At 41.5% G+C, this 12,612-nt stretch overlaps 2 protein-coding genes across 2 annotated transcripts; both read right to left on the bottom strand.

The window, feature by feature from the left end:
• Positions 1 to 3,104: 3,104 nt before the first annotated feature.
• Positions 3,105 to 6,077, bottom strand: PCDHB8 (protocadherin beta 8). The gene has a single exon (XM_025388895.1). The coding sequence runs from the start codon at positions 5,561 to 5,563 to the stop codon at positions 3,158 to 3,160; it is 2,406 nt and encodes an 801-aa protein (XP_025244680.1). The 5' UTR covers positions 5,564 to 6,077; the 3' UTR covers positions 3,105 to 3,157.
• A 2,057-nt stretch (positions 6,078 to 8,134) lies between these two features.
• Positions 8,135 to 10,987, bottom strand: PCDHB7 (protocadherin beta 7). The gene has a single exon (XM_025388913.1). The coding sequence runs from the start codon at positions 10,781 to 10,783 to the stop codon at positions 8,399 to 8,401; it is 2,385 nt and encodes a 794-aa protein (XP_025244698.1). The 5' UTR covers positions 10,784 to 10,987; the 3' UTR covers positions 8,135 to 8,398.
• Positions 10,988 to 12,612: the final 1,625 nt, after the last annotated feature.

Genomic DNA, 12,612 nt, shown 5'->3' with positions numbered 1-12,612 from the left:
ATTTTAATTGGGTTATTTGTCTTTTTATAATTTAATTGCAAGAGTTCTTTATATATTCTAGATAAAAGTCCCTTATTAGATTTGGATTCTTTTGTTTGGGTTTTCTGTTTTCATAATTTAAATTGCAGTAAAGATTCACGATATCTTTCTCAATTTAATGTTTTTTGTTAATAACTTTTGGAAGTTTGTTAATTTCCTTGCCTTGGGTTAAATCATCTAATCAATAAGGCCCAAACTGCTGGTATGAAGACCTTTACGTGCCTTTGGCCACAGGTGGTGCTGTGGCCAAACAGCCAATGTGTGGTAGTAGACAGTATAATGGCCAACCAAAGATGTCTATTCCCTAATTTTCCCAAATCTGCAAATAGGTTACCTTACGTGGCAAAAGATACTTTGCAGATATGATTAACATGTTGAGGCTGCAGTGAGCTGTGATTGAACCACTGCACCCCAGCCTGGGTGACAGAGTGAGATCCCATCTCTAAAACAAGAAGAAAAAAGAAATTTTCGAAGGGGAGGTTGTCCTGTATTATCTGAATGTGACAGAACACTTCCTGGCTATGGTCAGAGGGAACTATGACTATTGACGAATGGTCAGAGAAGATGCAATATTGGTGGCTTTGATTATTGACAAAGGGGGCCGTGAGCCAAGTAATGTGGGCAGTATCTAGAAAAGAGAAGACAAAGAAATGCATTCTCCCCTAGAGTCACAGGAATGGAATGCACCCCTGCTAATGCCTTGATTTTAGCTTAATAAAACCCATATTAGACTTCTGATTTACAGAATTGTAAGACAGTACATTTTTATTGTTTTAAGCAATAAAGTTTGTGGTAATTTTTCACAGCAGCAAGAGGAAATGAATACATAACATAAGTACGGATTCTCATGCACCCAGCAGCTGAGTCAACAAAAATTTATAATTTCTATAAGAATAGCATTATTACAGCAATGCTGGAGAATGTCTGATTCAGCTATAATGAGTCTTTTTTTCAGAATAAAGTCATTTATGAGCTATACACATATATTTTCAGCATAATTTTTAAGAAGAGTTGTCAAAGGCATAAGGTTAATTTTAACAGCAAACAACTGGAGTCCCTCAGATTTTTTTTATCTGAAATTCCCCAAATCTCTTAGTTATGAAGTGATAGGAATTCCTTCACAACATTGCTTATATTTTTCAGAAATTCGTTATTTCATTTATAATTAAAACTAAAATAACAACTACTTTTAAATGTTTCAAAAGAAACATGTGTTTATACATATATAATATATATTATATATATTACAAATAAATATTTGGGTTAGCAGAAAAAGAATGAAGAAAGAGCACAATAAGTTCAATGCAACCATAGAGTAACTCTATTTCCTATTCAGCCTTTCAGACTATTCAGACTAATTTCTGCAGCAATGAATGTGACATATTGACAAGATGGCAAGGTATGGGAATATAATCAGACTGATTCACTCAAAATGAATATCACTTATGATGTCTGATCCAACTTATTTAGGTCAGTGCTTCTATAAGAGCTTTGGGTTTAGTGGTCTACATCAGTATGGACATCGGTGTAGAGACAAATACAAACTATAAACTAAAAGTTACATTTTTACATGGGAGTTTAGGTCATGGAATAGAAGTAGAAATAATAGATACATTTCACTTTCTTAGAAAAACAATGCTACCAGTTAATGCCAGTATAATATATTGGTTAAAAACTGGGGCATTAGATTTAGGTAGACTTAGACTGTACTTAATACTTTTCCTTATGTTGCTTGAGAATTATGAGCAAGTTACTTACCTTTCTAAGCCTCAGTGTTCTCATACACAAAAAAGGAGAAATATACCAATCCTATTATGGTTTGGGAGAAACTTTAAAAGATAATAAATGCAAGACACCCTGTATACCACTTTAAACTAAATTTTAACTAAATTAGAAATCAACAAGTAAAAGCTTAAAAAATCAGATTAAACTGTGTGTTTAAGATCTGTGCATTTTACTGTATATATAATATTTTAAGTAAAAATTGCAGTTCCTAAGTAAAAAAACAAAGTTCAGAAGTAGGTAATACAGAGATTACATGACGACTCCATGGTCACCAGGGACTCTTGTATCTTTTAAGTTTATTTTATACTATCTGTCATAATCCTTAATGTTTCGATCATTAGGGTCCAACATGGCTGTTGTACTAGCCATGACATACAGATTCCAGGCAACAAGGAGCACTTAGAGAAGGAAAAAGGGGGCCCCCTTCCTAGATGAATCATCTCCCTTTAAACAGTCTTCTTGGAAGTCAGTATAACACTCGTACACACATCTCAGGGACTACAACCCAGTCATACGTTCAGTTTCCCAACCAAGAAGGCTGGGAAAATGTACTGTTTTGACTAAGCAAACTAATGCCCTAAACGAAATCTGAGACCTGTTACTAAAGAGGAAAAGATAAATGGATATGGGTGGCCACTGCAAATTCCATCACAGAGGGTCAATATTTCTCTAAGGGGAAAAACTAATTTCATTACTGTGGTAAATATGGGGAAGGTTTCTTCCTATTTGAACACCACAAAAGTGGAAAGCAATTCAAAATAATTATATTAAAACATATACCGATATATTAATGAAAGGAAGCAAAATTACATAACCTTTTAAGAGAAATGTTCATCAAACAGCATCAAAGAAGATAAGTACTATGAGGCAGAATAAAGCAGGAGCCAGACATTCTCACTGTACTAGCTCTCTTTCCTTCCTGCTCAGACTTCACTGTAACCTTCGTGCATTACTGCTCTGTATACACCTAATGAATTAAGAACTAAGAAGCAAATCAACAGGGAACTTCAACTGACTATGTAGAAGCAATTTCTCATTGTTTTTCCCGCTTATGCACTCCTTTTATTCCAGAACTAGTATTTTCAGATATTCCAGATATTCCAGAACTAGTATTTGTACAGCTATTGACCTCATCAGTGTTTTGACTGGCAAGCTTTAAAACTATTCAAATTGGTATACTAATGAAGAAAAGATGAGATACCGTATTTAAAACAGCGACAACATGAGAAGTCCCACAGTAAAGTTTAGTATAATTTATAATTTATAGGAGGTTAACAGAAACACCATACTCTAAATTTATCATAAACATTAAAACATACAATATGAAAACTGATTATTTCAGTTGAATGCTGAAACCAAAATCATTTCTAAACTTGGAGTTGTCTTCCATTTCTGGCTCAGGGCATTGGCCCTGAATATTGGGTAATATTGGCTTCAGAAATTTGAACTCGCTGGTCCTGGAATCTCCTGCCAGACACACCTCATACTGGTAGCTCTGGGATGGGGTCCTGGTGCCGCTCACATCCACCAGATATCCAGGAAAGGGGCCCTGAGGCACCAAGCAGCGACCCACAGAGGCAGCCCTGCTCCTCCTGCACAGTCGCACCGCCACGAACAGGAGCACCGACAAGAGGAAGAGCGATGACACTGAGGCCAACGCCACCACCAGGTAAACAGTGAGCGATTCCGTCTGGGCCTGGGATGGGGTCGCCTCTGGGAGCGGCAGGAAGGGCTGGGAGAAGCCGTCCACCAGGAGCACGTGCAGCGTGGCGGTGACCGAGCGCGGAGGCTCACCATGGTCCCTGACCAGCACCACCAGCCTGTGCCTGGCCGCGTCGCGCTCGCTCAGCAGCCTGGCGGTGCGCACCTCGCCATTGTGCGCCCACACACCGAACAGCCCGGGCTCCGTGGCCTTGAGCAGCTGGTACGACAGCCAGGCGTTCTGGCCCGAGTCGCCGTCCACCGCCACCACCTTGGTCACCACGTAGCCTGGCTCGGCCGCCCGGGGCACCAACTCGGTACAGGGCGCGGAGCCATTCTGCAGCGGGTACAGCACGAAGGGCGAGTTGTCGTTGGCGTCCAGCACCAGCACGCGCACCAGCGCCTCGCTGCTCAGCGCCGGGGAGCCGCGGTCTGTGGCGCCCACGCGGAACTCGAACTCCTGCAGGGCCTCGTAGTCCAGCGACCTGAGGGCGAACAGGTGGCCGTTGTCCGCGTTGATGGAGACCAGGGAGGCGAGGGGCAGGTGCGGGTCCTGGGGCGGCAGCAGCGAGTAGGTGACCTGGGCGTTGGTGCTTGAGTCTCTGTCTGTGGCGCTGACGCTGCCGATGTGCAGGGCGGGGCTGTTGTTCTCACGGACGAACAGGGTGTAGGAGATTTCGGAGAAGGCGGGGACGTTGTCATTGACGTCTGAGACCAGCACGGTCATATTGAGGTGTGTTGTCAGCCTGGGTGTCCCTAAGTCAGTGACGGTGATAGTGACGTTGTACTCGGCTCTGCTTTCTCTGTCTAGTGGTTTCTCTGTTAGTAGAGTATAAAAGTTCCCCACAGAAGATTTCAGGAGGAAGGGTAGATCCTCCTGAATGAAGCAATTTGTTTTCCCATTTTCTCCTGAATCAAGATCTGAAACACTGAAAAGTGCAACCACAGTTTCAGGCGCGTTCTCAGGTATTGGGCTGGTAAATGCAGACATGGTAACTTCTGGGGCATGGTCATTCACATCCATCACTTGAATCAGAATGGTGCATTTTCCAGAAAAGCCTCCAGCATCTCTCGCCTCGATATTGACTTCATAGGACTGAAGTTTTTCGAAATCGAGTTGTTTTTTTAGTTCAATTTCTCCTGTCAAGGAATCGACCTTAAAAGTTTTGCTTATCTCATCTGAAGCTTGGAAAAGTGAATAGGAAATCTCTCCGTTGACTCCTGTGTCTACATCCGTGGCAGAGACCTTGACAACCAGGAAGCCTATTGGACTGTCCTCAGAGATCTGCACCCTATAGAAAGGCTGCTCAAATTCAGGGGCATTATCGTTAACGTCCACGACTTCAATGTAGACCTGAGCAGTGCCAGATCTGGGCGGAGAGCCACCATCCAGTGCTGTGAGTGTTAACCTGAGTTCCGCTTCTGCCTCTCGGTCCAGCGCTTTGTCCAGCACCAGCTCTGGATATTTCCTGCCATCACTGCGTTTGCGGGTGAGGACCCGAAAATAGGAGTTGGGGCTGATGATATAGTTCTCAATATTGTTTTGGCCTACATCTAAGTCTTCAGCATTCTTCAGAGGAAACGTAGTCCCAGGAGGACTGCTCTCTGACACTTTCACCAACATTTCTTTGTCCAGAAATACTGGAGAGTGGTCGTTTATGTCTATTACCTGTAGTTCAGCTTGAAAAAACTCGAAGGGACTCTCTAGCAACACTTGGAAATGTAGCGCACAGGGCTCTGTGTGACCACACAGATCCTCACGGTCCAATTTCTCATTGAGCAACAAATCCCCGGTCTCCTGATTGAGCTGCAAATGTAGTTTGTTCCCTCTGGAAACAACCCTAACCCCCCGCCTGGAGAATTCCCTCTGCTCCAGACCCAAGTCCTTTGCTAAATTGGTGACAAAGGAGCTGCCCTCTGTTTCCTCCACCACAGAATAGCGTCTAGGTTCCGCCTCGCCCGCCAGAGAGAAGCCCAAAAGGAGAAAGTGAAAAAGGACTTGCCTTTGTCTGCAAATGAGCTTCCCGCTGGCCTCCATTGTTCTTGGTGGGTTCAGCTTCCTGGGAGGACGGTTCTGTGGGACTGTAAAGTCCCCAGTATCAGAGGCTGTGGTTATTCCACAGATACCTCAGAAATATTCCAGTGAATAGTCCTCTCCAGAGGACCCAGCCGTCCTCTCTTTGGCATCCAAGCTTCCCGTGGGCTTCCAGGTTCTGCTGCTTTTTGCTGGTTAATGGAGTTGCAGCTGCGGTTCTGGTTTGTACCTTCTTATCCTGCAGCGCCACCACGCGTCCTCACAGGATCTTACATTTTGTGAGATGATAATAGATGTAATATTCCCAACTTTGCCTGTATGTACCCTAGGACTATGTAAGGTACAACACCACCTTTAATATCGCCGGACGTTACTGAGCAGACAACTGTCCGAAGGAGAAATTACATTAGTCTTTTAACAATGCTAACTGAGTTTTGGGCAAAAAGGAAATATTTAGGTAACAGTCTAGCTTGGCAAAAAGAATATATGCAGAAAATTTCAAATATAATTGTAGTTAACATGGACAACATTTAGATCTTTGTAGTTTTATTTCCATGAACCATATGAATAATTAGTAGTTGTCAACCTCGAACAAATTATTTAATCTCTCTGCTTTAATTTCCTCATCTGTGAAATGAGGATAATAATAGCACCTACCACATAGGGCTGTTGTGAATTCCCCACCTTACACATGAGGAAACTGATTCAAAGAGAGATTAACCTTAAAAATAAACTATATACCCGGTATATGGCAATTTTATACCACCAGGTAGGTGACTCTGCATAAATCCATTGCTATAACTAGAAAAACACCTCAAAATTCACATGATAGAATAGTACAGGAACACGACTGTCTCAAGTAGAGAAGTTATGTCAAACAGTGAAGGTAAACAAGCAAGGAAAGGCTGGAGAGTTTGTCTAAATAGAGACAAAATCTGTAACAGCAGTGGTGATTTTGTTTCTGGGGAAGCATGTCCTTTTTTGTTACCTCCACTTCTCTTCTAATAGCATCAATTTTAAAAAGCTTTTATTTTGATATTTTTCATATCTCATAAAAGGAGAAGAGTAAAGTGAACCTCCAAGTGCTCAGTACTAGCTTCAACTATTATCAATGTTTTGCCATAATTCTTGACTCTATCCCTCCAACATTTTTACATTCCAGACAAACTGAATTTTCACCCACGAATACTTCATTATACATTTCTTTAAATGCATAATGACTTTAAGTGACTCTAAAAATACCCTTAAGTACAATGCCATTATTATACCTAAAAATTAAGTTAGTATTACTTAATATCCATCTATATTAAAACTCATCCAAGTGTTTCAAAGTCATTGCTGATGTTTGAAACAAGATCCAGACAAGATCTACACATTACATTTGATTGATAGATCTCCTAATATCTTTCCTAGTGTAGACTTCTCTCCTCCTGTTTTTCATGCCATTTATTTGTTGGAGAAATTAGATAATTTTGTCCTAAGACTATGAAAGCATTTTAAGATTTTACTGCTGTGATGTGGTTTTTTTTTGTTTTTTTTTGTTTTTTGCCTTTAGATTCTATCCCACCAGTGATATACAGTAATACTACCTTTATTAGAGTTACCAGCACTAAATTATAATATTTTCAGAACACAACCATGCAAAAATTATCTAGATATTTTAAAAATAAAAATCAGTTGTAAATTTTTATTTAAAAAGTGATTTTCCTTAACTTCCCAGAATTTCTAAAAATTTAATGAACATCTATGTTTCTCTTTGATATTATGCATTTAAAACTATTATTTTTCTTAGATTTTCCTGATTCAATAGTGCACTATAATTAATAGAAAACTTTTAAAAACAAACTTTCAAATCAAGAAAATGTATTACAAATGTTAAGTATGGGTGACGCCAGAAAATCTACAATGTAAAGAAAATAATTAACTAATGATGCAATCAATATTATGTAATATTCCTACTCAGGACCATTAATCTTTTTCTGTGAAATGAAAGTCATATATTCTGAAGACAAGGAGAAGGCACAGGTTGCCCTTTCAATTTTGTTTTTCACTTGAGCTTGGACAGATTAGAGCATTAGTAATAATAGTTGAAAATTGACCCAGAAAAGCAGGACTTTTGGTTTATAAGAAAACTATAGATAAATATGTACATTATTATTTCTAAATATAGAAAAGATTGAACAGTAGTATAAATATGATAAAAGACTTCTTCTCCTTAATTAGGCAGAAACTTGCCAGGTGATATCTAATGACAGAAAACAGTATGGAATTAAAGCAGGGTCACTGACCCAGAGTCAGACAGATCTGGGATGGATGATCAGTTTTGTCACTTATTAGTGCACTTTAGTGAACTTATTGACTCTCTAAGACCATCTATTTGTTCATTCCTAAAATAACATGCCTCATATGCTTCTCAGATTAAAAGTGTTAAAATAGTGTATGATGCATTAAAAACGTTTTTTAAAAATGCTTAAAAAGATCTACAGTCTATGCTGAGACTAGGGTAGGTACACTCATACAGCATTCTAATCAACTCAGAAAGTCTCAGTAGAGATTGAAAACAATGGAAAGCAATTTAAAATATCTTAAACAAGACTTACATTTAATAGACTGTATATTAAGCATAATTGTTTGACATAAAACGTTACACATATACATTTCATGCTTTATGAAGGGTTCTTGGTACTAAATCAGGATCCTATTCTATGTATAGATATTTATTTCTTGTCTTCAAGAGTACATATTTGAAATGATCTAAAGACATTCCTTTACAGGCACCTCACAATAAGTTCCTAATCAAAAATGTATTCACAGACGCGGATTTATTTTCATTCTTTATCAGAAACCCAAATTATTCTGAAATGGGCGATTTTCTTCAACTTCCCTACCTGTGCTCTGGGGTAGCAGGTTGGGGATAATTGGCTTCAGAAACTTGAACTCATTTGTCCTGGAGCCTCCAGTCAGACACACCTCATACTGGTAGCTCTGGGAAAGGGTCCCAGTGTGGCTCACGTCCACCAGATGTCCTGGAAAGGGGCCCTCGGGCACCGAGCAGCGACCCACCGAGGCCGCCCTGCTCCTGCACAGTTGCACCGCCACGAACAGGAGCACCGACAAGAGGAAGAGCGACGATACCGAGGCCAACGCCACCACCAGGTAGACGGTGAGAGAGTCGTCCTGGTCCTGGACCGGGACCGCCTCCGGGAGCGGCAGGTAGGGCTGGGAGAAGCCGTCCACCAGGAGCACGTGCAGCGTGGCGGTGACCGAGCGCGGAGGCTCGCCATTGTCCTTGACCAGCACCACCAGTCTGTGCTTGGCCGCGTCGCGCTCGCTCAGCAGCCTGGCGGTGCGCACCTCGCCATTGTGCGCCCACACACCGAACAGCCCGGGCTCCGTGGCCTTGAGCAGCTGGTACGACAGCCAGGCGTTCTGGCCCGAGTCGCCGTCCACTGCCACCACCTTGGTCACCAGGTAGCCTGGCTCGGCCGCCCGGGGCACCAACTCGGTACAGGGCGCGGAGCCATTCTGCAGAGGGTACAGCACGAAGGGCGAGTTGTCGTTGGCGTCTAGCACCAGCACGCGCACCAGCGCCTCGCTGCTCAGCGCCGGGGACCCGCGGTCTGCAGCACCCACGCGGAACTCGAACGCCTGCAGGGCCTCGTAGTCCAGCGACCTGAGGGCGAACAGGTGGCCGTTGTCTGCGTTGATGGAGACCAGGGAGGCGAGGGGCAAGTGCGGGTCCTGGGGCGGCAGCAGCGAGTAGGTGACCTGGGCGTTGGTGCCTGAGTCTCTGTCTGTGGCGCTGATACTGCCGATGTGCAGGGCGGGGCTGTTGTTCTCGCGGACAAACAGGGTGTAGGAGGTTTGGGTGAAGGCGGGGGCGTTGTCATTGACGTCGGAGACCAGCACGGTTATGTTGTGCTCAGTTTTCAGCCTGGGTGTCCCCAAGTCGGTGACGGTGATGGTGATGTTGTACTCAGTGTTCCTCTCTCGATCCAAAGGTTTCTCTGTTACCAGAGTATAGAAGTTCTCTACAGATGGCTTCAGGATGAAGGGGAGATCGTCCTGGATGGAGCACGCTGTCTTTCCATTGTTCCCAGAATCTCTGTCTCTAATCCTAAAAACAGCCACGACTGTCTCGGATGAGTTTTCTGCAATTGGGCTAGTAAGTGAAGACAGGAGCAGCTCGGGTCGATTATCGTTTATATCTGTTACCTCAATCACCACAGTGCATTTTCCAGAAAGCCCGCCGCCGTCTTTGGCCTGAATAGTTAATGTGTATGTTTGAATTGCCTCATAGTCCAGTTCCGCTTTAAGATGAAGACTGCCAGATGTTGGATTAATTTGAAACGTTTTGAGAATTATTTCAGTGGCATAAGAAAATGCATAGGCTATTTCCCCATTACTTCCGGTATCTAAATCTCTGGCTGACACGGAGACAACTATGGAACCAACGGGGCTATTTTCGGGCACCTGCACTTTGTAAAGCGACTGCAGAAAATCAGGGGCGTTGTCATTTATGTCTAGAACCAGGATGCGTACGAGGGCCGTCCCTGATCTGGGAGGAGAGCCGCCATCTAAAGCGGTGAGGGTTAAACTGAACTCTGGTATCTCTTCCCGATCCAGCACTTGATTCAGCACCAATTCGGGATAGATATTCCCCTCCCCACTATCATGGACATTAATATGGAAATACGCATTGGGGCTGATGGTGTAGTTACTCAGGCTGTTGGTTCCAACATCTGAATCCTGTGCACTTTCTAGGAGAAATGCCGCCCCTGGAGTTGTACTTTCTAATATTTTCAAGGAAATCTCTCTGTCTAGAAATACTGGAGAGTGATCATTGATGTCTCTGACCCTTAGTTCAGCACGGAAAATCTGAAAAGGTTTTTCCAATAACAACTGGAAAGGCAGCACACAGGGCTCTCTGGGGCCACACAGTTCCTCTCGGTCCAATTTCTCATTTAGAATTAAATCAGCAGTAAGCGGATTGAGCAGTAAAAATGGCAAGTTCTGGTCTGAAACAATTCTAGTTCCCCGAGCTCTCAGTTCCCCTACCCCTAACCCTAGGTCTTTTGCCAAGTTGGTAAGAAAGGTGCCTCTCTCGGTTTCCTCCGCCACAAAATACCGAAGCGGTTCGGCGCCAGCCAAAGACATTCCCAGAAAAACACAAAGAAATAGGACTTGCCTTTTCTGCACAGCACGCACTACTCTGGCCTCCATTCTTCCTTGGATCAGTCTTTCAAAATGACTTCCACTCAGCCTCCAGCAGCTCTCACAAATGGCAGCAGCCGAATCCTTTGAAATGAGCTGAATAATACCAATGTTTGTGGGGAAGGATCCTTACTTTCCCCCAATTCCTATTACCACCTTTTCCTTTCCTACACTTTTCAGATTTCGTTTTTACTCTGGAATCTGTAACATCCTTTCTTTGGGAAGATATTTTTCTCTCTCTTTTTAGCCAGCAGCGCCACCTTGCGTTTTGTGGGTGTTATTCCCGTTATGAAGACTAGAGGAAAAAGATGGCGGATTGAAGGAATTCTGCAACAAGAGTGATTTGTCCCCGGGTTCTTTGCTGTTTCATTCCATCTTTATCCTCAAATGGTCACAGTAATGCTAGTAAGTAAAAGCTGATGTCGTTTTCCCCTGTGATAATCTGGATTCGTAGAAGAATTAATTTATTGTCTTCTTAAATCTAGGGGCATGCAACTAAACTCTGGCTCCCTACCGAAATCCTAAGAAAACCTACCATTTTAAAAATGGATAATAAAAATATATATGAGAAAATGAAGCCTCTTCCTTGAAGTCAATAAATATTCGTTGGGGACATTTTATTTATTTGTAAAGTATTTAACAATAATAACGTGAATATGGCAGAATAATTGACCTTTTTCCAATTTCTTGTGAATTAAACAATTATTCCACTTTCCAGGTCTTACTCTTTACCCGTGATATTTCTTGGAACACTTTCTGCCTTCCCCCAACCCGACCTTCGTCCTTCATCTGCTTTAAGTATTATATAGAAATTATTGTTCATCTGTAATTCCAGTGACTAGAATCTCCAATATCCAATGAATACTCTTAAAATTAGTAGTAGCAAGTAGGTCAATCTTGCATTTGTGGAAGTGCTTCTAGCATTTCATCTTCAACTATGATGGTTGATCTCAATTTGGGGTAAATATTCCTTTTTTGAATCAAGAAAGTTTTCTTTTTATTCTTTCATATTTTGAAGTGATTTTTGATAGCTGTTGAAATAATGCAGTTATTCTTTAGTTTCTGAATTATTGAGTTATTGATATAAATGGCATTTAACCATAATGTATTATTGTTTTAGTGCACAAATAGATATGATGTGTCAACATGGTTTTAGGATTTTTCTAGTTAATGTTGTTTTCCTTGGGTGTGTTTGCCTTTTATGGCTTTGGTATTAAACTGTTATACTGGCATCACAGAATGTGTTAAGGAGCTTTTTGTCTATTTTATACAATAGTTTTAATAATTATATTATTCTATGTTTCTACATGCTTAATTCCAACTTGCCTTTTAAACTGGTTAGGTTTGGTGACTTCACTTGCAGTAGATCTATGACTACCATGTACATTTTACCTTTGGTTATTAATCTGTTCAGGTTTTGTATTTTTAAGTAACTTGCATTTTATTTTGAAAATCATTTTATCTAGTTGGCAAATTTCTTGGCATGTTTTCATTGTGTTATTTACCTTTAATTGTATCCCTATTTTTGTTAGTGATGTTTAGCATTTTATCTCCTTTTTGTTCTTGCTGAGACTTGCAAGAGCTCTACTGATATTTTGAAATGCATTTTTTTTCAAAATAATATGTGACCTTGTCCAAAATTAAATAGCACTAAGAGGCTTATAATAAAATACAGTGCTTTTCTGCCCTTTTCCACATCACTTTTCTTAGTTCCCCTCCTAAGAGGTAGCCATTTTAAAACTTTCAGTTATCTCTTTGGTCACTAATCTGTTTTCTGATATATTTTGATAAATTAATTTTAGAAATTATCAATTGACTCCTTATTATGTTAGATTACA

The sequence above is a fragment of the Theropithecus gelada genome, chromosome 6 (assembly GCF_003255815.1).
Source record: "Theropithecus gelada isolate Dixy chromosome 6, Tgel_1.0, whole genome shotgun sequence".
Classification (NCBI taxonomy): Eukaryota; Metazoa; Chordata; class Mammalia; order Primates; family Cercopithecidae; genus Theropithecus; species Theropithecus gelada.
The sequence above is the reverse complement of the archived record's forward strand: the minus strand, read 5'-3'. Positions and strand labels throughout refer to the sequence as shown.

Coding starts and splice junctions, on each gene's coding strand:
- PCDHB8 (XM_025388895.1), bottom strand. CDS start 5,563: ATGGAGGCCAGCGGGAAGCTCATTTGCAGACAAAGGCAAGTCCTTTTT.
- PCDHB7 (XM_025388913.1), bottom strand. CDS start 10,783: ATGGAGGCCAGAGTAGTGCGTGCTGTGCAGAAAAGGCAAGTCCTATTT.